The sequence below is a fragment of the Eretmochelys imbricata genome, chromosome 2 (genome assembly GCF_965152235.1).
Source record: "Eretmochelys imbricata isolate rEreImb1 chromosome 2, rEreImb1.hap1, whole genome shotgun sequence".
Lineage (NCBI taxonomy): Eukaryota > Metazoa > Chordata > Testudines > Cheloniidae > Eretmochelys > Eretmochelys imbricata.
Window position 1 is genome coordinate 96,964,372 of NC_135573.1, and position 25,661 is coordinate 96,990,032.

Genomic DNA, 25,661 nt, shown 5'->3' on the forward strand with positions numbered 1-25,661 from the left:
CTGTGGGGGATCCCCTACCGCTTGCTGTGGCTAGGGAGCTGTGGGGGCTAGGGAACTGCCAGGGGATTACCCCCCACCGTCCGCAGCCCCAGCAGCTGGGGAACTGCCGGGGGATTCTCCCACACCGCCGGTGGTAGCAGCTCCAGGCCACCGCGGGAGGTGGGGGAACCCTGCAGTTCCCAGCAGCTGCGGGCTGAAGTCTCAGAGGTCTGCGGAAGTCATAGATTCCGTGACTTCCGCGACCTCCATGACCAAATCGCAGCCTTAACTATAAACTATGAAACTATGAAAACGTTATACACTGAACTACAGAAGAACCTGCGAAAGCAAGCCGCAATTCCAACAGCTGTCACGGGCAGCAAGAAGAGACTGAGGCAGCGCTGGGGTCGGCAAGGTCATACATTGGGTGCCCTGGAGGCGCCACTCCAGAGGGCTCTACAGCTGACCCAATGGGTGCTGCTAGGGGGAAAACTTTCCCATGACTGTGCATGAGGCGCACACACACCTAACTGGAATCGATATGAGCAAGCACTTGAAGAAGAATTAAGATTTACTCTTGCTATTCGACACCTAGCCATTATGATATACCAGGTTATCTCAGCACAGCAGATGTAAAAATTCACATATCCCTTTTTTAAGTGAGAAGTTTTATTTCTTCCTTTTTCATGTTTTAAACTCATCTATAAATTATGATCCACAACCAAGATTTTTTTTAATAAAAAAAACTTTATTTAGATGGGCTCAAACCAACCACTAATATTTTCCAGTAATAGTTTCAACACATAATTTAATAAAATTATTAATTTCCCATACCATTTCCTTCCCCCCTCCCATGTTCTCATTCTCCTTTTGCATTTCCCAGATGCAGTATCACCACAATTTCCCATTGGGAATACAGTATATGCAGTCTCAACCATATTCTATGTTATTTCTTTGGCGTTAGGTGATCATTTTTCCCAAAGACGTAGTAAATTTTTTCTGTGACATGATGCCTCCACAAATCTCAGCATTAGAGGTCTTTCCTTTAAATTCCAGTCTTCCATGGAGTAAGCAATCCACCTTCAATAATGAGAACTCACCAACAGTCATTATCTATTGAGAAGTCTCACTAGATTCTCTAGACATTTTAAGTGATAGGCTTTTAGCTGGTTTCCTTCTGGCTGTGAAAGAGCTAAAAAGGAAAAAAAACAAAAAACAAAAAACCCAAGACTTCAGAGCTTTTCTGTTACCTTTCAATATTTCACGTACTAGGACTTCAAAGGTTACATCAAACCCACAGATTCAAGAGACTCTTGCTAATGCACACATTTTATAATCTGCACAACAAATTGGTAGTCGCATTCCCCTCAAATATTTTACAGTAATATCCTGTACTGGCATTTCATATTGCTGTCTTTGTTTCTACACAAAAGACATTACAAAACATTTACTAATACAATACCCTTGGAAATTTCCAATCAACTGGGACAAGGAAGGCAAACGAGCCTTTCCTCAGGCTCCAACCAGTGTATCTTGGCAGTTGCCTCAGCATGAATGAGACTGTGCTTCTACTACAACTTCTCCAGAGCACAGGGTAGAGTGGGGAAGGACAAGGCTAAAACAAGGCTAGTAATGCACTTCAGAAGTCGAGCCACGTACACTCTGAAAGGATTTCTATGGTGCCCCAACCAGTACATTCCCACTCGCTCCCCTAGTTGGAAGCCTGGTCAGCCTTGTAAAATCATGAAAGCTTCCCAGGCCAGCCTAGTAGATATATTTTCCTGAGGTAAGTTTTCCTGGCAACTGTGTATAATTGCAAAGGGTTATAATTAAAATTTAACTAATCTGTGAAAATAAGTACTACAATCTAGGGCTAATAGGTGCTATGGTAATAAAAATAATCAACTTTATAATGCACCATCCTTGTATTAGTTACCTGCTAATGTGAAAAATTCAGTAATTCAAGGAGTTATTAGAATAATGAGGTATTATAATATCTCTAGCAACATATGCTGTTTTTATATAGCTCTATGGACGTACAATGTACAATGATTTTGCCAGGCAAACAAGACTTTCCAATCACAAGTACTTTAAACCTATTGAACCAATACGCTGGAACAGTACAAACAGAATACACCACGCAAATGAGTGGAAAGAAAACCACTGTACATTATATAGAACTTAAAATGTATTTTCTAACAGAGGACGGTCATCAGATATGCTGGCAAAAATCCATCTAATCAGGGCTAGTCTACTCCAAAATAAAACAAAAAATAGTCTAAATTTAGGAGCCATTTGCTGGCCACTCTGTCTTGTAAACAAATATGGCAATTTAGCCCCAATTGTGCAATGATGTGTGCGTGTACTGAGGAGCATGTACAGACTGACTGAACTCACTAGGAGTGCTCAGGTGCTTAAAGATAAGCACGCACATAAGTCTTTGCAGGAGCAGGGCCCCAATGAGACTGAGCAGAACAAACAAGCCCACATATTAGCTACTGTAGCTACAACCCCACTCTACAGTCCTGCTTAGAGAAATGTCCAATTAGACATGCTTTTGATCTTTTTTGGACAGCTTGCAAGAACAGTTATCTATTATGTAAAAGCTGTCCAAATTATAGCTAACTGCAACTTCTTAGAACAGTCAACATGCTTTTAAAAAGCCATCCAAAGTCAAAGTAAAAACCAGCCAATTTACAGAGCAGTACTGTCAGGATAGAACAGTATTCTGGTCTTCCCTGTGCAGCAGAATTCAGCAAGGTTAAGTGAGGTCAGTTCTAACTGGGCAGTGGTTGTCATCACCAAAATACAAGGTTTTAGCACAGAGAAAGTCTGGCTACAAAATCGTTTTGCTGCCATCACAATCAAATGTATCTCACAGACTAATCCTTAGCAATTACCACCTCACAAATCTTATTTACAATTTGGCACCAGAAGCTTTTTTTATTATTATTTTGGAAAAAGATGCCGAACAGCAAAGTACATGGTGAATTTAAAAGGATCAACAGAACCCAAAATTTTTGAAAAAACTTACAGCACAACAAAATGCTTCCTTTTTGTTGTACTGCAGAGCAATATAGTGTATTAATGATTTCTTTTCACAGAAAAATTACAGAATTGGCGGTTACTCCTTTGAGATGGAAACTAAATTCTCCAATAACTTACTTTTCTTCACTAAAGAATAAGCCTCATCTACTCTTCTCTTTATTGATGGATTCTTCAAAGTCACTTTTGCCTGTAGCACAAAGAAGAATAATACAATAACTACATTTATTACCACATGCTGATGCTTTTAAAATCAGGCTGTCTTCAAACCACAGCTATTTTTTGGCAGCAAGCCAACAGAATATAGCATTCAAGAATTTAACAGTGCAACAAGTGATTATACCATCTTGTACACGGCATTTGTGAAAAATAAACAGGAGAGCAATGAATTGCAGCAATGATGGAACCCATTTCCCAAGCCATGGCTTGGTGTATCAGCAAGTACTGCTTGGAATATTAAATTGGCAAACACAAGTGACATTCTTGCAAACTTCATGGTAAAAAGCACAGTACAAAAAGGCATATATTGTGCGACTTCTAAAGCAATAAAAATGTCATATTGTAATCAGCATATATCAGAAGCTACATGATAACTTACAAGAACACGGTCATGTTACTTAGGTTCATGTGAAAAATAAGTTGACTCTCCTTTGTATATCTCCTCTTAAAGGAAAACTAGTGACTTAGTTTTAATTACAAATAATTTTAAAGGAAGTGAATCTTCCAGTGAGTAGGTTTTTGATTTATTTATTAAGGTCCCAATCCTGCAACTTGTTCTTTGGAAGTGGATCCCTGCATCTGCTTCATTCATTCCAATGGGATCTGCCAAGGCATGGGTGTCTGCCCAGCCTTAACAAGTTGCAGAATCGAGGCCTAATTTTATAACTGGACATAAAGGATACATTTTACAGGACATCTAACTTGTAGCAGATCAACATTATAGCAAAAATGTTATAAGGATATAACTGTTATTACTGCAGGTTAAGTGCTTTGATTTTTTTTTTTTTTTAAATTGGAAGCCTTTTCAAATACTAACCTTCTGATAATTGTGAAGCAAAGACCAAAGTGCAGCTGCTCCTATTCTCTGAGCAGTGAGGCTGTCACTTTCTAAACAGGCAGACAGCACTGCAATAGCTTTATCTAATGAAGAAAACAAAAGCATACACAAAGACTAGCAAAACACATTATGACAGATTTCCACCTATGAAATGTTCTTATTCTGGCAATTTGTCTCTATTTCTAGGATAAATATTGCTATGGCACAACAAGTGCAAAGTTCATATAATCAGATAGTTTAATATGAATGAGTACCTAGCATACCTGTAAGCACTATAAAATAATGTTAATAAATATAAGCAGCAAAATATAGTCTATACTAAAAATTAAGATTAAGCCATAAAAGAATGGACATTTTAAATTATAGCCACTACAATGTGCATAGCTGACTGTTGCACTAAATGTTGAACCACATAAGAGATACTACATATTAAGCTGTTTTAAGAACACCTGATAGGCATATATACAATATTATATATACAGTACCAGTATCATTACCAGTACAATGGGGTAGAATTAAGACAGTCTGCCAATTTTTACAGTGGTTGCCACCTGCTTGATATCACTACTGTCACATTTTTTGCCTTATCCTTCTCAGATTCTCTCATCTCCAAAGTTTACCTCTGGGCTTTCAGTAGAATAAAAGTCATCTGGTCTATCTGTTCAGCACATCTGACTGCTCACTCCACAATACAAATGCATTGGGTGGACTATGGAGTTGAGTAATGATTATTTATCAAAGACACTCAACAATGATCTGGAAAAATTTGAGAACAGCTTCAGTTGGAAGCTACTGGGAACTTCATTACAGAAGAGTGGAGCATCCTTTCTAAGTAGTCCTGGCCTCTACAAACTACCAAAGAGAACTCTTTCTATTTCCCTGCAGTAAGCATTTATGCTATATTCATCCCTATAGTATAGGAGTGGATCAGTATATCTGGAGAAAAGTGGCATGACTTGACATAAGAGGCACAGATTTCTGAGGGGTATAGGGAATATGCACAGTCTAAGTTTTGTCCAACTGAAAGACAGCACTTATAACTAACTCATAAGATTCTTTTTTTAAATTGTATTTCTAAGACAGATTATGTAAAAGCTAAGTGTTTGATGCACAGGACTCCTCCTCACTTCCTTTTAAAAAAGGCATGGTCTCCCATTCAAGTGCCTAGTCAAAACCTTCCCATTCAAGTTATATTATTGTAATTTCAAAATAGCAAGATCTCAGAATAAAGGGAATGTACTTACTTTATAGGAACTGAAATTCTTTCAGATGCATGGTCTCTGTGGGCATTCACTATGGATGCACATGCACTCTGTGCAATTGGGACCAGAAGTTATTGAAAAGCAGTGTCTGTTGTTCCACACGTTCACCATTCAACTCCTCATGCTTTCAAATGAGGGCATGAGGGGTGGCACAGACTGTCGCCCTCTCTCCAGTTCCTACTCTACCATGAATCACCTGAGCTGAGCAGAGGGGGAGGAGGATGGGTCATGAATACCTACAAGGACCACTCATCATGAAGAACTCCAGTTACTATAAGGTAACTGTCTCAGCTGGTGCCTATGGGTATTCACTATGGGTGACTCCCAAGCAGTGCTTATTGACAAGGTAGGTGCAAGGAAGTGTTCTGCACAATACTTTTCAGGCTTGCAGAACCAAAGGAAGCCAAGGCTTGAATCAGAGCATACAGTCTAATAAGTGTGTGAATGGAGCCCCTAGTTGCCACCCTACAGTTCTCCTGGAGAGGCTTGAGCTCTGGTAGAATGAGACTTGACTGAGGAGGAAGGGCTTCTGCAAGCTGATAGCACAGGACGATGCCACTGGAAATCCATCTTGAGGTCCTTTGGGAAGATATTGCCTCTCCATTCATTGCTCAATAATGCAGCTGAATAAACTCAGAGATCTTCTCAAGATCTGCCTAGACAGAACACCAGAGCTGTGTGTACATCTAGGGAATGGAGTTTTCAGTCTTCCCTAGTGTTGAGAAGTTTCAGGTAAAATAGAGGTAGCTGAATCATCTTCTTCAAGTGAAAGTCAAAAGGATCTTTGGGGATAAACTTGGGATGCAATCTGAGGATACTTTCTCTTTATGAGAGATCATATAAGATGGGTCTGCCGTAAAGGCTCTGAGTGCTCACACCCTCCTGGCTGTGGTGATGGCTGTCAGGAAGACCCTCTTCATTGGTAAGTGTAAGAGGGAGCAGGAGGCCAAAGATTCAAATGATGGGTTAATAAATACCGATAGCACAAGGTTTAGATCTCAAGCAGGAGTAGGTCTTGATACCGACAGGAACGTTCTGACAATGCCTTTTAAGTACCTTACAGTTGTGAGCTGGGTGAAAATTGAGCAGCTCTCTATCAGACAATGAAAGGCATTAATAACTGCTAAAGGTACCCTCAATGAGCTGACAGACAGGCCCGATGACTATGGGGAGAAGATAATCCAGGATAAGGGGAGGATACTCTCTCTGTGCAGTAACTGGAATTCTTCAAGATGTGTGTTGAGATGTGTGGGTGCTTCACTTCAGGTGCACATGCACCCCATGTGCCTTTGATCAGATATTTTTGATTTCAGTGCCTGTTTGACCTGTGCATGGGCTCCAGACAGCATCGTGTCCCGTAACAAGGATATAGAGAACTATGTGGGTAAACCGCCCTCAACTCCTTCTCTACCACAAAGTCCCACAAGACAAATCTCTGAAGCAAAGGGGAAGGAGGGTGGATAGTGGAGCATCCTAGTGATAGGAGGACACATCTCAAGGAACTCCAGTTACTGCACAAGGTGAATAACCTCTCCTTCTCAGAGTATTGTCCCTAAGTGTGCTCCACTTCAGGCTACTACTGGGAACCATCCCCTGAAGGGGGGGGGGGGGGGGGATTCAGAGCTGGATCTAATACTGCTATTCCAACGGCAGCACCTGACATAGAGGAGCATACCAGGGGAAAAAGAGTTTGAGAAAAGTGTGCACTGATGCCCAGGTTGCCGCACTGCAAATTACATCAATTGTTTCATTTTTTAATATTGCCATGGAGGTAGTTTGGGATCTTGTAGAATGAGCTATTATTCACCAAGGGGGGCTGAATATTAGCAGCCTTGTAACAAGCAAGAATACAACTGAAAACCCACTTTGAAAGTCTTTGGATGGAGATTGTGGATCATTTAGATCTGTCCGTAACTGAGATAAAAAGTCCAGAAGACTTTATAAATGGTTTGGTTCTGTCCAAATGAAAGGCTAAAATCCTTCCAATGTCCCAGGTATGGAGGGCAGTTTTCTCTCTAATCTCCTGTAGCTTTGGGGGTGGGTGGGGAGGAAACACAGGAAGGTGGATAACTTGGTTAATGTGCAAACTGGAGGATATTCTAGGTATGAACTTGGGATGTGGGTGTAACGATTCCTTACGCTCGAAGAAAACAGTAAAGCATGGTAGTGGTGGTGAGGGATCAGCCATTAATGCTCTCGGTCCCCCAACTCCGTGAACAGAAGTAATGGCCCCTAAGAATGCCATTTTCATAGATAAGTGCACCAGAGAATACCTAGCTAGCAGTTCAAAAGAAGGTTTAATAAGACTATTAAAGACCAAGCTCAAATCCCATACAGGAATAGGTTCTCTGATTTGTGGAATAAGGGTAACCAACCCTTTGATGAATCCTACTATTATGGGTTGAAAAAGACTGAGAATTCCTGCACAGGGGAATGAAAGGCTGTAACAGCCACCAAATGAACTCTGACAGAACTCATGGAAAGACCCGATTTCTTTAAATCCAACACAATCAGGAACAGTGGAGTGGGAAGAATAAACTGGTGAACATTGTTGCTTGGTACACCAATGGTGAAATTTCTTCATTTTTGAAGGCAAGTATTTCTAGAAGAGACCTTTCTTCTATTAAATAGGACCTGTTGTACCTCTGTCGAACATGTAACCTCCCTGAGAACCATTGAGGAGCCAAGCTCTGAGTTGGATGATGGTCACGTCAGGACAGAGTGTCGGACCAGAATCCCAAGACAGCAGATGAGCAAGGCCGAACTGGAAATGAGACGAATCAGGTAAGAGTATTAGACCTGCCTCAGCCAAGGTGGTTTAACCAGAATGACGATGATTTGTTTGATCTTGTTCAGTACTCTCAGAGGATACATCAGGTCCAAAATAGCTTCATTCATGGGGAGTGCCACTTTGGAGGTAGCAGTCAACACGAGAACGTCCAAGAGCTTTGTGTGTAAATTCCTGGTACTGCCTTTCGTCATCTGGAGAACAGCGGGAGACCAACATCACTGTCTCACCCAGAGAATATGAAGAAGCTGTTGGTGGATCCAGTGATATGCGCTTCTCTGGCTATAACTGTTCCTCTGGATGCTCTAGAGGGGTCTGAGATGCTGGCAGACCAGGTGCCAACCTAAGTTCCCTCTAAGTTGTTAGGCTGCGCAGCTGCCTATTAAGCCCTACACAGGGGCTCAGAGTTGCGGCAGGAAGAGGTGCCCCTCCCCCAGCATGGACCTGCAGTGGCAGGGAGAGGCCTGCGTTCCTTGTGAGCTCCGGTATACCCATTCCAGGGCATGGAGTCACACCTGGATCCAAAGGAAAAGGAAGAAGCAGCTCTCTTCTTCCAGGACTGCCGAGCTGATTTTGTCTGACTTCTTATGAGGGTATATCTCCTTACCCTCTTTGTGATTCTGATTCATGTAGTCTCAGGACCTGCTAAGGGTTGTGCTGGTGCCAGGCTGGAGGCACCAGACGGTGAGGCAGAATGCAGGAGGGTCCCAGATCCAGTCAAGGTCTCATGGAGAGCTCCATCAGGTGCTGTCAAAGTCTAAACTCCCAAGACTGCCTAGTGCAAGAGGAGAAGGAACAGCAGATCTCACACTTTGATGGGGTGTGTGATTCCCCCAGCCAGTACAGGCAGCTCTTGTAGGGGTTGCTTACTGGGAAGACCAGTGGTGAGACAAAGCAAGGACCGTGGGCATTAGCGTCCCAAGCACTGGAGGAATAACTGGGGTTGGGGCGGAGGGGAACAAATTCCCTTGCTTCCTGCTAAAACTACTAACAAATTAAATGCTAAAACTTTTAAAATAATTAAACTATTTACAGTATTCACAGGTTAGAACTTAGAGCAAACTAAAGACTATAGACTTTAGGTTTCTGTCCCAGACCAGGAGCGGTAGAAAAAGAAATGGAGAGAGAGGCAGGTCGACCTGTGCCAGCCCCTATGCCCTCAAGTGAAAGCACGAGGTGAAGGGCACAGGCATGAACTACTGGACGTGGCTATTGAAGGATTTCTGGTCCCGGGGTGCATGGAGCACATGTGCACCCAGGCCAGATATCCCTTGGGACCAGCACTCTAAGAACAAATACAAATAATTTTAGCTGTCTGGTATGTTTCCTATAGTCTTCTTGAACATATTTCTTCCAGGTTTTGCTGTCTATAATTTCTCAAATTTTTGTTAGAAGACTGAGCATTCACTGAATAAAAAATGCTTTTGTAAACAATATATTGGATTTTCTGTCAGCACCCTAAATTACAATAAAATATAGTAGTGCAAAATCTAGACGAGAGTTTAGATATCATTGGGATATATACCATTCGCAAGTATCTTGGGCTTGTTAGTTGGACTAAAGCAGATGTTGTGCAGAATAAGAAGGACTATATGGTGACTACTCTTGTGTTTGTATTTGCTCATCTCCACCAGCTGGTCTAAACCACCATTTAGCTTCATAATCATCTGCTGTCCATCCTCTCCAAAGGATATATTCAGTAGCAGCTTTAGCCAGTGGCTAGCCAGTGTACTAGGGCCTTTATTTCCTCCTTTTGGCAATGACAGAGACAAAAAGTTCTGTAAGAAGTTACTCTGTCAGAAAAGAGAAAATGCACAGCGTTATTTCATTGCTAAGTAATATTCCTTTCACACACACCCTCCATGTAACTAGTGTACTGGTCTACCTGTCCCATGTTCCCATTGTTAGTCTCCTACGCCCATATTATTCAAAACATGTTTTCAGCAATATTTCGCAATAGCAAAAAAAAAAAAGTGTTTCAAAAGTAAGTGCTTCTTGTAGTGTCAATGACCACTGGCGTTTTTCTTGGTGATCCGTCAAATTAAACAGTTTTAATAGTTACACTATCCCATTCTCAGTTCGTTGACTCACATGACCCTCTCAATCTGTAGACACATGAAAAAAATCAAAACAGTATGTACATTTTACTTACATTTCAGGAAAGCTGTTAGATTGGCATTTAAGAAAATAAAGTGTGGTGAAAAAGCAAGAACTTCTTGGCCATTACAGGAAAGTGCATCATCTATTCCAATGTTCTAGAAACAAAGGGTAACAAAGAGTTTGCCCACTCCTCCCACTGCCAGTAACCATCCTTTGTTGACCTTCTTTTCTGTGCAGCTGCCATGAAACCTCCATCCTCCTAAACACAGCTTCCGTGGTGCTGAAGATGCCCCAGAGAGTCTTTGATTTGCTTGACCTGGCATTGGTCATGGTATCAAAAAACTCTACTTCCACTTTAAGGCGCTCGAGGGCAGATGGAAGCCTACTCTATCATTGCATGGGAGAGAGGGTCTGGCTTGTTGGTCTCCACCCTAAGGAAGGTCTGTAACTAAGTGTGTCAATCCTTTCACATCTGAAGTTCTCTCACAGGGAAATGTAGTTCAATCCCAGTAAGACCTGTACGATCTGTGACATAAGCACTCAGCTGGTGGGGACGAGGTAGAAATCACTCAACTAGTAAACCCTTGTAGCCAAACCAAAGGGTAAGCTATGGAGAGAAGACCACAGTCAAATCTTTTCACTAGACAGACAGATGCTCTAATAGTAAAAGAAAACAAATAAAATGAAAGGATTGAGAGAGATCTTCCAACAGGAAAACCTTCCCAAAAAAAGAAACACTGATACATAAGTAGTTTCAATATAATTCATGTCTAAATATACTGAGCTGAATACACGATTATGCTAATTATTTTATTTTCAAACACATGATTAGCTTCAAGTGCAGTAATGTACATTGACAGCACATGGAGAAAAGAGAGATGAAGAAGACAGCAATTTAATCAAAAAGGAGCACCAGTAATAATATAATCTTAATTTGGAAAGGACTCTACAAAGACATTAAATAAAATACAACCAGGTAATACCAAACATGTTTTATTACCAGCTTTTGGAGCATCAATGCCAAAGACTATTTATATTTCAGTACCACCAGAAGCTCCAGTCAGCATCGGGGCCTTGCTGAGCTAGTCTCTGTACATAGTAAAACAAGGTCCTTGTCCCAAAGAGTTTATAATCTAATAAAATGAAAGCTAGCAAAATAAAGCAAAATTCAAAAGAATGAAATGAGAACTTTTCAGCATACACCTGAAATAAGGGAAAAGAAAAAAACCCTTAAACCTAACTAAACGAGAATTCCGACAGTGTAGAAGTATTTTATTTAGGTGCTATCCTCTCTAAAAGTGTATTTTTGTTTTTCATTATCACTGTGTCTGGAAGACAGATAAATCAAATGACAGTACCAAAACTTTATCTTCTTATTTACTCATGAACAGCTTCTTCTAATATATACTGACTGCTATAAAATCTTACCTCACTCACCTTGTCTGTCTCATGTCCTGGGACCACAGTTACAATAAGAATGGAAGACTTTTAATTTTGCTGTTTAAAATGGAAACTCCATAACAGGAAGAAGAAAGTCAAACTTAACAGTGACATCTACTTCCTGAGCAAATGCAAGAAATAAAACATCATCCCCAGAGGGATCACCATCTATAACCCTCTGACCACCACATACAACTCCAAATATGTTGAAGAGCTAGCTAGAAGGTCTGCAGAAAAACTGAGGAACCACCTCCAGCACCTCACACATTCCAGAAGGTACCACCTCAAACAAGAAATTACCACATGATCCAACACAATGGAAGAAAATATATAGGAATAACAGAGCAGGTGACACCTGTGGAGGAGAGGCGCTATATGTGAAAGAAAGCACAGAGTTAAATACAGTAAAAATCTCAAATGAATCAAACAGTACCATAGAATCTTTATGGACAGAAATTTCATAGTTGAAAAATAAGAGTTAAGCAGTAGGAGTACAATACCGACCACCTGACCAGCATGGTGATGGTGATTTGTGAAATGCTCAGGGAGACTAGAGAGCCTACAAAAACCGAAAATCCAATAATAATGGGGGATTTCAACTACCCCTATATTGACTAGGAATATACCTCCTCAGAATGGGATGCAGAGATAAAATTTCTAGACACCATTAATGTCTGCATCTTGGAGCAACTAGTCCTGGAACTCACAAGAGGCAGGGGAATTTTTGATTTAGTCCTAAGTGGTGCACAGGTTCTGGTCGAACAGGTGAATATAACTGAACCTCTCAGTAATAGCGACTATGATGCAATTAAACGTAGCATTCTTGTAGAGGGGAAAATACCAAAGAAATCCAGCACAGCAGCATTTAACTTCAAAAAGGGGAACTACAAAAAAAAAAAAAGGGAGGAAGCTAGTTAAACAGAAATTAAAAGGAACAGTCACAAGAGTGAAATGCCTGCAAGCAGCAGGGAAACTTTTTAAAACCACCATAAGAGAGGTTCGAACTATATGTATACCCCAAATAAAATAAAAAACACAGTAAAAGGACAATAAAAATGTCACTATGGCTAAAGAACAGAGCAAAAGAGATGGTTAGAGATACAAAGACATCCTAAAAACTGGAAGTCAAATCCTATTGAAGAAAACAGAAAGGAGCATAAACTCTGGCAAGTCAAGTATAATAAGGCAGGCCAAAAAAGAATTTGAAGACCAACTAGCAAAAGACAAAAACTAACAGCAAAATGAAGTACATCAGAAACAGGAATCCTACCCAACAGTCAGAGCGGCCACTGGCCCACTGAGGTGCTAAATGAGCACTCAAGGAAGACAAGGCCTTTATGGAGAAGCTAAATGAATTTTTTGCATCAGTCTTCACGGCAGAGGATGTGAGGGAGATTCCCACACCAGAGCCATTCTTTTTAGGTGACAAATCTGATGAACTGTTCCAGATCGAGGTGTCAACAGAGGTAGTTTTGGAACAAACTGATAAACTGAACAGTATTAAGTCACCAGGACTAGATGGTATTCACTCAAGGGTTCTAACGGAACTCAGATATGAAGTTGCAGAACTACTAACTATGGTATTTAGCCTCTGTATCAGATGACTGGCAGATAGCCAACATGGTGCCAATTTATAAAATGGGCTCCAGAGGTGATTCCTGGAAATTACAGGCTGGCAAGCCTAATTGCAGTATCAGGCAAATTGGCTGAAACTATAGTAAAGAACAGAATTATCAGACACACAGATCAACATATGTTGGTGAAAAGTCAACATGGCTTTGGTAAAGGGAAATCATGCCTCACCAATCTATTAGAATTATTTCAAGGTGCCAGCAAACATGAGGACAAAGGTATCCAACGTATTTGGACTTTCAGAAAGCCTTGGACAAGGTCCCTCACCAAAGACTCTTAACAAAGTAAGGAGTCATGGGATAAGAAGGGAAGTAACTGGTTAAAAGACAGGAAACAAAGGACAGGAATAAATTATCAGTTTTCAGAATGGATAGAGGAAAACAATGCACGTAAATGATCTGGAAAAAAGAAATGAACATTGAAGTCATAGAATCATGGAAGATACCTCAGGAGGTCATCTAGACCAACCGCCTGCTCAAAGCAGGACCAACCCCAAATAAATCATCTCAGCAAGGACACTGTCAAACCGGGCCTTAAAAACCACTAAGGATGGAGATTCCAACACCTCCCTAGGTAACCCATTCCAGTGCTTCACGACCCTCCCAGTGAAATAGTTTTTCCTAAGTGGCAAAGTTTGCAGATGATACAAAATTACTCAATATATTAAGTCCAAACTTAACTGCAAAAAGTTATAAAGGGATCTGACAAAACTGGGTGCCTGGCTAATAAAATGGCAGATGAAATTCAAAGTCACGTACACCAGAAAACAATTCCAGCTCTAAATTTAGTTGTTATCATTCAAAAAAACCCCACAAAATTAGTTGTTACCATTCAAAAAAGAAATCTTGGAGTTCTTGTGAATAGTTCTCTGAAAGCATCTTCTCAATGTATAGCAGCAGTCAAAAAAGCTAACAAAATGCTAGGAACCAGCAGGAAAGGGATAAATAAGAAGATAGAAAAAAAATATAATACTACTATATAAATCCATGGCTCACCAGCACCTTGAATTCTGCAAGTATTTCTGGTCACCTCATCTCAAAAAAAAAAAAAAAAAATAGAATTGCAAAAAGTACAGAGAAGGGACAACAAAAATGATTAAGGGTATGAACAAATTCCATATGAGAGATTAAAAAGACAGGGACTTCTCAGAAAAAGAGACTGCTGAGGGAGGATATGATAGAGGTCTATAAAATCACGAATGCTGTAGAGAAGGTTAATAAGGAAGTGTTATTTACTCCTTCACATCACACAAGAACCTGGGGTCACCCAATGAAATTAATAAGCAGCGGGTTTAAAACAAAAACATAAGGAAGTACTTCTCCACATAATGCAGTCAACTCATCGTCAGGTGATGTAGTGGAGGCCAAAAGTATAACTGGATTTAAAAAAGAATTAAGTACATTCATGGAAAATAGGTCAATCAGTGGCTCTGGGTGTCCCTAAATGAGGTCCCCAATCCATGGTGCGCACCACCGCAGGGGGCACCAAGGAATGCTGTGGGGGGGGCACAGCTGGGGCTCCGCTCACTTGGACTCCTGCCCTGCGTCCAGGGCTCCGTGCCCACCCCTAGCTATGGCCCCAGCCTCGGCCCCCGTACCCTTGTATGCATCCCTACCTCACGGAGCCACAGCCCCACGCCCGGCACTAGGAGTTGCAGGGGGGGCGTGAAGTAAAAAGTTTGGGGACCCTACACTAAACCTTTGACTGCGAGAATCTGGGACTGGATGACAGGGGATGGATGACTTGATAAATTGACCTGTTCTGTTTACTCTGTTTGAAGCATTTTGCACCAACCACTGTTGGAAGATAGGATACTGGTGTGACGCACGCTATATGATTTTATAAAAATATGCTAATGAGTGTGAATATAATTTAACTGGAATATGTTTCATGCAAAAGGTGTCTTGTAAGGTATCATTACAAAGCTTGTAATCTACTGAGTGTGGTCATCCTATTTGTATAAATGTATCACTCTTGTATCTGAAACTAGAAATATAAAATATAACTCTGAGGGCCTATTGTAATTATGCAAAGTGTGGGCCATTAATGGTGATTTGGAATCTTGATGGCTCCCATTAACCAGGACAATTGTCTGCAGATGGCTCTGTTTCACTTGTAAGTCTTCCTGTACACATTGGTGCTGGCAAGTGGGTAATAAAGTCTTACAGTGACATGTGATCATGTCACCTGAACTGGAATCAATCTTTAACCTGGTGCTTTTCCATTGAGAAGGCGCGGGTGGGAACCCAGAGAGGGACAAAGGATTCATGCCTAATGCAAAAGTGGCTGGAACAGAACAAAGTGAGGCAGCCATCATGAGGAATCCCCTATCTACCACCTTAGCTGGAACAAGGGCTGTACCAGGGGAAAGGATTGTGCCCAGACTAGGAAGGTGTCCAGTCTGTGAAAGAAACTTATTGAAACATCTCTAAGGGTGAGATTTCATCTGTATTCAGTTTTACTGCTGTACTAGACTTAGACTTGTATGTTTTATTTTATTTTGCTTGGTAATTCACTTTGTTCTGTCTGTTACTACTTGGAATCACTTAAATCCTATTTTCTGTATTTAATAAAATCACTTTTTACTTATTAATTAACCCAGAGTATGTACTAATACTGGGGGGGGGGGTGGAGGGGGGACACACGACAAACAGCTGCGCATATCTGTCTGTCAGTGTTATAGAGAGCAAGCAATTTATGAGTTTACCCTGTATAAGCTTTATACAGGGTAAAATGGATTTATTTAGGGTTTGGACCTCATTGGGAGTTGGGCATCTGTTAAAGACAGGAACACTTCTGTAAGCTACTTTCAGTTAAGCCTACAGCTGTTAGGGGACGTGGTTCAGACCTGGGTCTGGGTTTGCAGCAGGTTAGCGGGTCTGGCTCAAACAGACAGGGTGCTGGAGTCCTAAGCTGGCAGGGAAAGCAGGGGCAGAAGTAGCCTTGGCACATCAGGTGGCAGCTCCCAGGGGATCAATGTGATCCAACCCATCACAACTGGGCTAAATGGACTTGGTCTGATCCAGTATGGTCATTCTTATATTCCTAAAAAAAATCATGAAGTCTAACTGGAGATACTGTAGAAAACCTAAAACAATTATAACATCCCCTGCCTTCCCCCAAAAAACAAATGACAGCCATCCAACACACACACACACACACACAGCTGAACCAATTTCAGCAACTCCACAACCAACAGATTGACCTTTCTGGTACAAATCACGACACCAGGACACATAACACAGACACCAAATGACACCTCAACAACATCAACCTATCAGAACTCCCTCTAACATGAAATGAATTATCTTTACTCTCTAAGGGATTGAACTTCTGCCTCACCACAGAACCTGATACCATACTAACATGTGGAACTAGAAGAATTCTTTCAGCAACTCTGCCTCAAAGAATTCACTCACAACAACCATGTCCCCTCTCTCAGTTACAAGAAAAAAGTATCATGACTGGACACCTCCCCCAGTGGACAAAGCACACACTTGATCATTATTATATTGATTGCTTCAGGAAAAATAATCAACTGTGAATTCTTTAACAAAAATGACGTCCACCACAATCTCTCTACCACCAAGAGGACAGCTGTACAGTCCCTGAAATCCAAACACCAGACAGTGATCAAACCATCAGACAAAGGGTGTGCAGTTGCGATCACTATGTCAAAGAGGCCAACTGACAACTCTTGGACCTCACCTATGACAAAGAACTCAAAGAAGATCCCACACCACAGTTCACACAGTAATTTAAGGATATCATGAAATCCTTCCCTAAACAACTTGAAGATAAACTCTGCAACCTCCTCCCCTACAAAAATCACGCCAGGGATCTTCCACATACTTCTCAAGATACACAAACAAGGGAATCCAGGCAGACCCTTCATATCTTGCCACAGTACTCTTACTGAATGAATAGCAGGAGTCCTAGAAACCACCCTCAAATCACTCATGAACACAAAGGGACAGTTTCCTCCAGGACACATCTGACTTCCTCCAGAAACTCTGCAACATCAACAACCTTCCTCAGAACACCATCCTTGACATAATGGATGTCACCTTCCTATACAATAACATCCCTCATCATAACTCTGCTGTACATTAAAACTCAGGAACTTAACAGAAGCTGGTTTTATGGCTCACCAACTGCAATTTGTACCACACACTGCTGCCTATACACCCTCCTTTGTCTTCAGACTGCTGAGGTGTTAAGTGCCCACTTCATTTTTAAGTGGTCTCCTACAACATGTGTGAACCCCTTATGCTTAACAATCTGCCCACCTTGTATTTAGCTGTGACACTCTAGTTACAGTCTTCAGACCTGAGGAAGAGTTCTGTGATGCTACAAAGCTTGTCCCCTTCACCAACGGAAGTTGGTCCAATAAAAGATATTACCTCACCCACTTTGTGTCTCTCATAAAATCTTTTACACATCTCCCAGTTCCTTTTCAAAAATGAATTTAAATTTTAGTGCATTGAAAACGTCTTAAAAGTCTTAAAATTTTTCTAGTAAGTGTGTTAAAACACATGCCAAATTACTTCTACTATGATTAATGTGTATGACGCTATTGTATGACTAGTAACATGATTTGTGTAGAATAATGCAATTGTAGAGGAACAACAGCTGAGCTTCCAACCCCTCCCATTTTCAGCAATAGAAGGCAACTCCCTGTGGGGATTTGAATAGTTAAACTCTGAGGTTCCCCCATCTCCACAATAATCCTTAATGGAACTTTGCTCAATGCAAAGAGTAGCACTGATGCTCTTTCGAAAGAGCCTGTCCAACTGTATGGACTAGTAGTATGTCACTCATATCTATTACTCTATTTATAGTAAGAGTCCCATCAGATACAAAGCAGATCCTAAACTGTGCTCCAGGGACTAAGCACTAGATGGGCATGTGGTGGTCTTCCTTATTTGCAGCTGCTTTTACAACACCCCAGACTCTTCACTGAAGAGCAGCGCAAAGCAAAGCAAAAGAAACTGGAAACAGGGAAAAGTAGCTGCCTCTACTTAGAGGCTACTGCTATATAAGAGGGAGAAAGGAAACAGGTGCTACCAGCCACAAACAGGAGAAAACAGAGTACAGATGAGAGGGACACGTGCATAGGAAGAGAAGGGGACTAAGTGGAGATGAATGTGCAAGTGAGTGGGAGGGAAAGAAAAACTGAACAGAAAGGAGAGAAAGAAAAAAAGTATATTGTGCGATTAACAGTTTTCAAATAGTACAAAACACAATGCATCAAGGAGACATAAAACTACATAAATGTGTTTCTATTATAACTCTTCCTGCAGTTGCCTCTGGGATATTATGCAGCTGTGAATGATGGGACTATGGTCTGGGGAAAGGCATAGAGAGTAGTCCATGAAACATAGTAAGATGTATCCCTATTTTGGAAAAGTTTGTGAACTCCTGAATTACACTGCTTATGAGAATAACCAAGTGTATATGCATGTCATGATCTTCAGATAGCCATCTTTTATCATTTCCTTCCCCTACCCTCTTAATTAGGTCATGTTGAGTGTAGGGCCTGATTCTGTAAATATTTAAACATGCCCCATTCACATCTTTGGGACTCCGCACATACACAAAGTAACTCATATCTGCAAATGTTTCCTGGATTGGGCCTTAGATTGTTTGCCTTCAAGAGCCAGGAACATGTCTTGTCTTAGTTGTGTGATGCACCTTGCAGCTCCTGAAGTGCTCAAAAAATACAGAAATAAATAATGTTGCCTCCTTACCTTTTGAATAACACCCTTGCAGTCATGAGAAATAGCAAGGTTGGAAAGAAGAGTAAAGACCATACGCTGAATTGCGCTGTTCTCAGTTAGTGTTTGGGAAGCTAACTTGATGATGCTGAGCATTAGTGAGTTGCTGGTTGCGCTTCTCTGTGCAGTCTGAAATGGAGACAGTCCACCGCTTGCCCAGCAAAGAGAACCACAGCCTTAAAGAATGAAACATTGTTATCATTAACATTTAAATGAGACTGCCTCACTATTACAAAATTAAGAAGTGACCAGGCTGGATGGGGGAAATCTATATAATCAGTATATACCATATCTATAGAAAAACAGCATCATCTAGACTATAGAGCAAGTGGCTGGGAGTCAGGAGACCTGGGTTTTAATCCCAAGTTCTGCTGCTAACCTGCTATGTGACTTTGGGCAAGACATTTCACCTCTTCCCTTCTGTCTGTCTTATCTATTTAGTTAGCAAGTTTTTCCAGGCAGAGCCTTGCTTTCACTATGTGTTTATAAAGCTTCCAGCAAAAAGGAAATCTGATATTACTTGGGACTTCTAGATGTAATGGGGAAAAAGTCTTTTTTCCACTTTATATTAAACACCTAAAATATGAGATTCCATGTCAAAGAAATTAAATCTGCCTCAATCGCCTCTTCAGACAATATATGAAAATAAGGATTTTGATCCTAGTTTAGCAAAGGTGGATTTTATCAAATATTGAGGGAAAGCAGAGGTTCATCCATCAGTGATATTATTAACAGATAAAGGAAAATACAATTCCTAAAATTTGCTATATTCACAAAATCGAAGAAAAACGGTTTACTATAGATAGGATTATAAAAAGGAATAGGTGAATGATAACTATCCCAAGTTTTAGAATGAAGAATTTCTGCCTTTACTGAAGAAATGAAAAACTGTCATAGGGGAAAAAATGATCAGTATCTTGTGATACAAAGGAAAATTATTACATGTTACTTATCAGCGCTACTTTACATCAGTAAGGCTAAAAGAGGAAGGACAAGAGAAAAGATGGCTGTGTGATACAAGTGAATTTCATGTACAATTTGGAGGTATCACCCTAAAAAATAATTGGAAGCAAATGTGTGAACAAATTAAATACATTATACTGATTGTAGTTACCAGACCACTGGTACAACTGCTGCTAATTCTGTTGGAAAAACAATATTTTAATTAAAGAATATTCTGATAAGCTGCATTTAGTAGTTCTATTGCAAATCACTGGAAGACACATTATCCTCCAGAAACATCTTGTTTTATAAAACTTGGTAAACAGCAGCAATAGGAAGCCTCATCTAAAAAAAAAAATTATTCAACATTTGGAAAAAAATGTTTTAAAATATATGGTTACCTTTGGTTGAATTTGTGGGGAAAAGTAATTCTCCAGCAATCAAGTCAACAATTACATTTATGTTTATTCAATGACAAATAGCAACATTGGTCCTATTTAGTGAATTTCTTTTTTATTTTTAGTTATTTATAAACAACCTTAATAGAATGACTGTTATTAAATAATTATCATATACTCAGTCAGAACTCAATGTCATTATTACACTTCCAACAGTGGTGTGAGGAAAACTCTTATAACCTCGAAAAAGAAAAGCAAGGTATAAATTTAACCTCAAAGTCAGCAATTTCTGGATTATAAAATATAATATAAATGCAATGTGTGAAATACAAGGTATTTTTCTGTATTAAACTGGCCTCTTTCTGCCACATAAGTAACCATTTTATTTTTCTGGAATACACGGATTGACTCCAATCCTGAAAGCTATTCTGCGTGGAGTTCCAACAAAGTCCACATACCCACCTGCATGGAACAATTTGCAGAAATAAGGCCTTCGAGCTGCAACTGTTAAACTAATCTCATGCTATAGCTGAGAGGAAAAATCAGGGCATTTTTTCAGTTTCTACATGTAAGGTAACATGCACAGTTACTGCTCACAGGAAAAATTAGTAGAACTGCCTTGAATGTTTAAAGTTATTCATGAAGTACTATTCTTTAGAAATAAAAACCTAATGTTCTAAAAGCCTTCATTTCATGCAAGCTGGACTGTGTGAGCCAGCATTACTCTATGCAGCTAAACATCAAGGTCAGATTCAATTTTCCTCCACATACCCCTCCCACAAAATATTTTTTGCATTACAAATACACCCACTCCCCCCTACCTTCAATGTATTTAACTTTCATATTGCAGTAGCAGCCAGCACACACATACACAACCAAGTTGGACCCCCACAATACAAAAAAGGGGTAGTTCATCTCTAGCTGTTGCATATAGATGAGCATCACCAAACATTGCTTTACTCCTAGGACGCTAACGGAAGTGGTTTAATGAACTGATAAGGTGAGTGGGTTGGCTCAGCTTGCAGCTAGCCTGAATAGTAAGAAAACATGATTAAACTGAAACCACATCCCCTTATAGGCAAAGTAAAACAAAATAAAAAAATGGAAACTTCCTTCTAACCTAGATTCCTTCTAACCTAGATTCAAACAGTTTAAGGCCAGAAGGGAACATTAAATCATCTAGTCTGGCCTCCTACATATCACAGACCTGTAAATTTCACCCCGTTGTCTCTGCACTGACACCAATAATGTGTTTGGTTAACACACAAACTTCCAGAAAGCATCCAGTCTTGATTTGAAGGTGTCAGGACCACTTCTTTTGATAGTTTGTTCTGTTAGTTAGTCACCATTACTGTTAAAAATGTATGCCTTATTTTTAAGAATTCTAGGAATTTGTCCTGTTCAGCTTCCACCATGGTTCTTGTTATGACCTTCTCTGCTAGGTTCTACACTATGATCAAGTCACCTCTGTCTTCTTTTTGATAAATTAAAACAGATTAAGCTCTTTACGTCTCTTACAGTAAGGCATTTTCTCCAGCCCTCAAATAATTGTTGTGACTCTTTCAGCCTCAAGTGTTTCAACATCCTTTTAAAATGTGGATAATAAAAACACACACAGTATTCCAGTAGTTTCACCAATATAGGTAACTCCTGAAAGTTCACTGAAGTTTGTTAATAACTGCCTGTGTTTTTGGCTGATATAGGTCTTATGGTGCAAGTTGTAATGTATGGGCAGATCCATACTGAAATCAATGGAACTCCATGCAAATACAGCAGTCTGTCCACATGGTACAGGATCAGGGCCACATCCTGGAGCTGTTCCAATATAAGTAAATATATTAAGTCCTTCACTACTACTAAAAAAAAAGACCCTTCAGATCATTCTTGCATGTATACGCTAAGTTAAATTCTAAAATAAAAATAAAAACGAGCAAGTAATCCATAAATTTTTTACTATATAAACGTTCATTTTAACAAATGTTTTTCACAATTAGAAGTTCCTAAACTTGGTATGTCTTCTGATTCTGACCATTCCCCTCCTCTGTAGGCTGAATACAACAGATAATTCAGCTGAACAGGTTTACTACTGGACATACATTAAAGCATGGTCCACATGTTGATTTGCACCATTAAATCAAGGTGTATTTTTATATGGGTTTAAACAGGTGCACTGTTGTGTGTGGTGACACTCCAAACCTGGCTTACTTTGATTCAGTCTGCATTGATAAATTAGGCACAAGCTAATCTTATATAACCAACTTTAAACTGATATAAGAATGTCCACATGGGTCTTTGTACTGGCTTGAACCAATTTAAATTACACAGGTGCAACTCCTTTGTATAGACAACCCCAAGAGAAATTTCAGAAAATTTGTGATGGGGTATACAAATTACATATTAGCTCATTAACCCTGTGTTGCCCAATGTGGATGCAGGTTGCCCCACCCCATCATACTTGGGAGAGAGGTCAAAAATGGATGGAAGAGCTTAAAAGGGAGAAACCAAGCTCAGTTGAGGGCAGTGCAAAAAGGACAGCAGACTTTCGCTCCTTAACTACGGCTAGAGGGCTGATGGAATGCAGAAGCTCCTTGAATGACCTCTGCCAAATGGCTCCTCCCTGAAAGAAGGGTAGGCTTGAAGCTGACTCACTTTTGAGAGGGTTTCATTACTCTCTATTTACTTGGGAACCTGGAAAATGCACAATGAGTTAATATGGAGAAGACAAAAAATCTTACTGGAACAGAAATTTGGTTGGCTGATAGCAGATCACAATTAACAGGTGTAAGTGTACAAGTGTGTTTCATTGTATTTACCCTTGATGCTCAGAATGCTGAGGTACACTTATTATGGAAAGAGAATAATGAGCGAGGTTGTTGGAAGCATAATAAAAACACAGATGGCTCTAAAACAGTGTTTATCAAGTGTTTAGAAAGGTATTTGCTGTTGCTATCACAACATATCACAAGATTGAGAGGTGACTTGATCACGATGTGTAAGTACCTTCATCAGGAGAAAACACTGGGCACTGAAGGGATCTTTAATCTAGCAAAGAAAGGCATAACAAGAACCAATAGCTGGAAGCTAGTTAAGAACTTATTTCTAATTTGAATTTAATAGTTGGGGTGATTAGCCACTGAAACACACTACCAAGGGAAGCGATGGATTCTCCATCTCTTGATGCCTTCAGATCAATACTGGATGCCTTTTCGGAAAATATGATATAGTTAAACACAAGTTATGCTTCAGTCAAATACAAGTTAGTGGGCTCCATACAGGGATAAATGGGTGAAATTTAATAGCCTGAAATATACAAGTCAGACTAGATGATGTAATACTCCCTTTTGGTCTTAAATTCTATGAATCCATTAATTTATAATGCCACATTACCACTTTCTTGCAGGAATACAACCTTCTTAATAATGGCTCATCCATGAGTGTTCTTAATAAAGAAAGTATTGTTTTGCTATTCTCTGCCACGAAATTCCTGAAGGTGGTATTTCCACAGAATATATTATAATGTGGTGGGTCTATGGGGATTTCAGTAGCATTGAGGCTCACCTGGAATTTAATACCTATTTAATATAGGATCTTTCAAAACCCAATCTTTTTTTCCCCCCAAAGACAAGAAGAGACTTTCAGATTTAAAGAATATGTTCCTCGGAACAGGGACCTGAGGCACAATCCTGACTCTTACTGAGGCAATGACAAAATTCCCATCCACTTTGATGAGGCCTGGTTTCATTCTTTTTCTTTGTACTTGTTTGTAAAGAGCACAGAACCTTTTTTCGCACTAGAAGCACTCATTCTTTTGCCTCTTTTTTTCCATTTACATAGACATTACTCTGGATAAAATATTTTGACATATTATACCAAAACTTGAGTCTCTTACCTGTGGGATAATTTGCAGTGTAGACACAAAGCAAATGAAGAGCTATTTGCATTAAGGAGTCATCCATTATAAACCATGGCCACAGAGAGTGGAGGACAGGGACAAGATGAGCCTCGAGTGCTGCCACCTAACAGCAAGAGATAAGGAGGAATATACAGTACAATAATGAATATTGGTTTGAAGCATTTTATGCAATATTGAAAGCAAACAAAGGAAATTAAAGAATTTTAACATACTATGGAGTTCTTTTAAAAATTCTTTTTTCCTTGAAGGGTCCCTTTAATGTACTTTAGATTACAGAGTTAAAATTTACTTGGTTGCTTTAAATGGTACTAGAGGCAGAGGACAGTCTTGTTTCAATACTGGAATGTTGTCTCCACAAGCTGCCTCAATTACATTTTAATTCAAGTCAACACTGAGACTTGATTGAACTGGTTCCATCCGGACTCCATAAGATTGTCTTTACTTACATGCATTGATATTTTTTGCTATTTTCTTGATAGTCTCCATTGACTTGTTAGTAAATTCTCATAGATGTGCATTGACATTTTTTTTGTTTCATCCTCATACTGTATAAACTGAAGGATATTTACCAGCTACTAAATACAGTAAAAGCTTGTTTACCCAGCATGCTGGGAAAATGCAGGGTGCCAGTAAGTGAAAATTTCTGGTTAACTAAGAGGGAGACAGTTTGGGTGTGGCAGAGGATGTGGAGCTGGGGCACAGGAGGGGGTGTGGAGCGCAGGCTCTGGGAGGGAGTTTGGGTGCAGAAAGGGGCGTGGGGTGCTGGAGGGGACTCCGGGTGCCTGATCTGGGAGGCACTCACCTCGGGCAGCTCCCCACAAGCAGCGACCTGTCCCTGCTGTTCCGAGGTGGAGGCTCGGCAAGGCGGCTCTGCGTGCTGCTCCCGCCCTTGCTCTGCAGCTCCCACTGGATGGGGACTGCAGCCAATGGGAGCTGAGGAGGTGATGCCTGCGGGTGGAGGCAGTGCGCAGAGCTGCCTAACCGCACCTTTGCCTCGGAACAGCAGGGACAAATCGCTGCTTGCGGGGAGCTGCGTGGAGCCAGGTAGGGAGCCTGCCGGCCCCGGGCCAACCAGACTTTCTATGAAGATTAGAAATGCCGTTTATAGAGCTTTCCGGTTGGTAGAGGGCCGGATAACAGAACTTTTATTGTATATTGTTTCTGCAGATCTACACTAACAAGTCAATGTTGTCATCCTGGAACATTTTAATTACTGGTGAGCATAAACATGAAACTGAAGATGTTCTAACATTCCAACTGCGATTTTACAAGGCCTCACCCTCCTACACATACTGTTTCCCTCTACCTCAACTAAATTTGTTATTAAA

At 40.4% G+C, this 25,661-nt stretch overlaps 1 protein-coding gene across 6 annotated transcripts in view; it reads right to left on the reverse strand.

Annotated features, from left to right (window-relative positions):
• Window positions 1-706: 706 nt before the first annotated feature.
• RTTN (rotatin) overlaps window positions 707-25,661 on the reverse strand; it is a 149,992-nt gene continuing 125,037 nt past the window's right edge. For 5 of the 6 annotated variants that reach the window (XM_077810486.1, XM_077810485.1, XM_077810487.1 and 2 more), the window contains 6 exons: window positions 24,310-24,436; window positions 19,054-19,256; window positions 9,657-9,924; window positions 4,061-4,164; window positions 3,145-3,214; window positions 707-1,171 (listed from right to left, as the gene is read on the reverse strand). In XM_077810486.1, the coding sequence (XP_077666612.1) occupies window positions 1,089-1,171; window positions 3,145-3,214; window positions 4,061-4,164; window positions 9,657-9,924; window positions 19,054-19,256; window positions 24,310-24,436 (855 nt within the window). In that variant the 3' untranslated portion in view covers window positions 707-1,088. Of the gene's footprint in view, window positions 1,172-3,144; window positions 3,215-4,060; window positions 4,165-9,656; window positions 9,925-19,053; window positions 19,257-24,309; window positions 24,437-25,661 lie in introns of those variants that run through there. The other variant, XR_013345173.1, reaches the window with a different exon arrangement.